General features: G+C 33.5%; 1 protein-coding gene across 1 annotated transcript; it reads left to right on the top strand.

The window, feature by feature from the left end:
• The first annotated feature begins 1580 nt into the window (after positions 1 to 1580).
• LOC139885975 (2S seed storage protein-like) lies at positions 1581 to 2512 on the top strand. Its single transcript, XM_071869721.1, has 2 exons — positions 1581 to 2134; positions 2224 to 2512. Exons 1-2 carry the CDS (start codon positions 1581 to 1583, stop codon positions 2510 to 2512), a joined length of 843 nt encoding a protein of 280 aa, XP_071725822.1.
• The last annotated feature ends 365 nt before the right edge of the window (positions 2513 to 2877 follow it).

The raw sequence follows: 2877 nt of genomic DNA, 5'->3' as shown, positions 1-2877 counted from the left end.
TTATTTGTTTGTATATTTTTTGTTTTAATTACGCATATTTATATAGATAGGAATTATTGTGGGAATAATTGTTTATAGTTATCTAGTTATAATTTTAGTTTTAAAAAAAAATCTGTATTCTAAAATACTTTTAATTACGCGGAATTATTTTAGGAATAATTGTTTATAGTTATCTAGCTACAATTTTGGTTAAAAAAAATAAAATTCGAATTCTAAATTACACTTGGTTTAAAATTCAAAAAGATTGGTTTAAATTTCAAAAAGAGTACAACAATTATGTTGGTTGATAATTTATATCTAATTACTTTTAAATTTCCGTAAAAACAAACTAATACTTATCCTTACAAATTTCTTATACCTACAAATTTTTTATAAAAATTTCTATAAATTTCAAAAATATTACAGTAATATTAATATTAATTAATATTAATAGTAATTAATATTAAATAACGTGAATTGGGATTATATTTTTTAAAAGAATAACAAAGAGTAAAGAAAAAAAAAACTAACCTATAGATATATAGATATTAACATGAATTGGGAAAGAAACAAATCCGTATAATATAAACGTGATTATACTAACCTTTTGTATATTTTTTGTTTTAATTATGCCTAATTATAGGAATTATTGGGGGAATAATTGTTTATACGTATCTAGTTACATTTTTGTTTAAAAAAAATAAAATCAGCATTATAAAATCAACATACAGATATACGATTTTGTGGGTTTAATTATTTTAAATACAAGTAATTAATTTTTATGACATCATCAAAATGTTCTCAAATTTTTTCTTTTTATTTTTGATTTTTACTTATAAAGGAGAATACTTTAATTATGACATCAACATTTTAGCATTATAATAGAATCTATAGATGTGAGCATAATTGTTCTCGTTACATTCATATTTGACGGAATGTGCAAAAAGTTGACATTCTCTCACCCACCTAATGAGGTATAAAGAACAACAGTGTGACGGAAACACTCTAAATTTGACACCTAATTATGTATTGACACATTTTTTAATTTAGCTCCCACTTATATTTTTACACATCTCAAAACCTTTTACAATAATTTGATACTCATCGCATTTACCTTTAAAATCTGACACTGACACGTAATAGTCATAATTCATAAATTTTATTTTCTTCACAAAACATCAAAATTGCCTCTACCTAAGTCATTGTTGTAGATGATCTTATATTTTAAACATGATATTAAAGGAAGCTTTAGTCGTTACATATGTATTACGGAGTATTACAACTTAATTGTTAGCGTGTCATATCAATACCTCAAATCCATATCGAAGCCATTTTACCATTATTTAGTTCTATCACAAGATCAATAGACACCTCATACATACTACCAAAACGATACTTGCGTATTTCATTCATCTTGCATAGTTGCATGTAAAAACTTGTACGTGTTTCCGCACAGCTATTAAATGTCACCACCTATCAAATCCAACACTCCACGTGTGCAACCCCATGCAAACCCTCCAAACTCCAAACCCACCATAAATACTTGCCCATCACCACCATTTCAAATCATCCTTCAAACAAAATACCTTCGATCGATCACAATGGCCAAGTTACTTGCTCTTGCACTAGCTTTCACCGCCCTTGTAGCCTTCGCTACCGCCCACACAACCATCGTCACCACCACCTTCGAGGACGAGAATCCAATCTCTTCCCGTCAACAATGCGCCCGTCAACTTCAAGGACAACAATTGAACGTATGTCAACAATACCTCCAGCAGAGCATCCAGAGTCCATTTGAAGAAAACTATCAGCAAGTTCATGGCCAACGCCTACAACAACAATGCTGCAACCAACTCCAAAACATCGACGAACAATGCCAGTGTGAGGCCGTGAAACAAGTGTTCCAAGATGTCCAGCACATGCAGGGACAACAAGGTGGACGTTTCGGTGCTCAACAGGTCGGACAGTTGAGGCAAAAGGCTCAACAGCTTCCTAACCAATGCAACCTTCAAACCAGACGCCAATGCCAACTCGGAAACATTAGGACAATCATCACCACTGTCGCCGATGAGGACAACTACTCCCGCCGCCAAAGCCCACGTGGCTCACAACAATGCAGCGAAATCCAAGGACGACAATTTAACCAATGCCAAAGGTATAAATATCAATAATATTAAAAATATGCTAACAATATAAATTATACTTCGTATGTAACTAGCACTTATGTACTATATTTGCATATAGGTACATCCAACAACAACAACAAAGCGGCCCATTTAGCATCCGCCGCCAAGGACAGCAACAATCACAAGAACTCAGAAGGTGCTGCAACGAGCTCGAAAATGTGCAAAGGGAGTGCCAGTGTGAGGCTATGCAGGAGGTTTACGAGCAGGCTATGAGGCAGCAACAACAACAACAACAAAGTCGACGCCGAGGTGCAGAGCCGCAGATGGTGCAGAGGGCGATTCAAGATTTGCAGAATGAATGCAACTTGCAAGTCCAGCAATGCAGAGTCCCATCTGCAATGTTCTGAAGTGGTTCGATCCAAGTGAATGAATAATAAATGGATTTACATCTCTAGTCGATTGTTAAGGTTTATGGTTGGCTTTGAGATGGAATCTGGTAGTTATCAAAATCATAATAATACAAGCACATGTGTAACTATAAACCTCATGTGTGTAGTCGTAGCTTTCATCTTATCAATGCATAAATAAATGATTGCTCGAGTTTTATTAACGTGCAGTTTCTTAAAGTTTGATCAAGATCAAAAAGTGTGCCCTGTTCAATTGTATGTGTTAAACAGAATCCTAATTTTTTTGGATATCCATCTTCTTAACTATTCTTTGAATCAATTTGAGATAATGTATTATGCATTGTACCTACTTTAGCTTATATGCT

This window comes from Rutidosis leptorrhynchoides, chromosome 1 (assembly GCF_046630445.1).
Source record: "Rutidosis leptorrhynchoides isolate AG116_Rl617_1_P2 chromosome 1, CSIRO_AGI_Rlap_v1, whole genome shotgun sequence".
NCBI classification, from domain to species: domain Eukaryota; kingdom Viridiplantae; phylum Streptophyta; class Magnoliopsida; order Asterales; family Asteraceae; genus Rutidosis; species Rutidosis leptorrhynchoides.
This window is presented reverse-complemented; position numbering and strand designations above follow the sequence as displayed.

Coding starts and splice junctions, on each gene's coding strand:
- LOC139885975 (XM_071869721.1), top strand. CDS start 1,581: ATGGCCAAGTTACTTGCTCTTGCACTAGCTTTCACCGCCCTTGTAGCC. Junction 2,135..2,223: donor CAATTTAACCAATGCCAAAG/GTATAAATATCA, acceptor ATTTGCATATAG/GTACATCCAACAACAACAAC.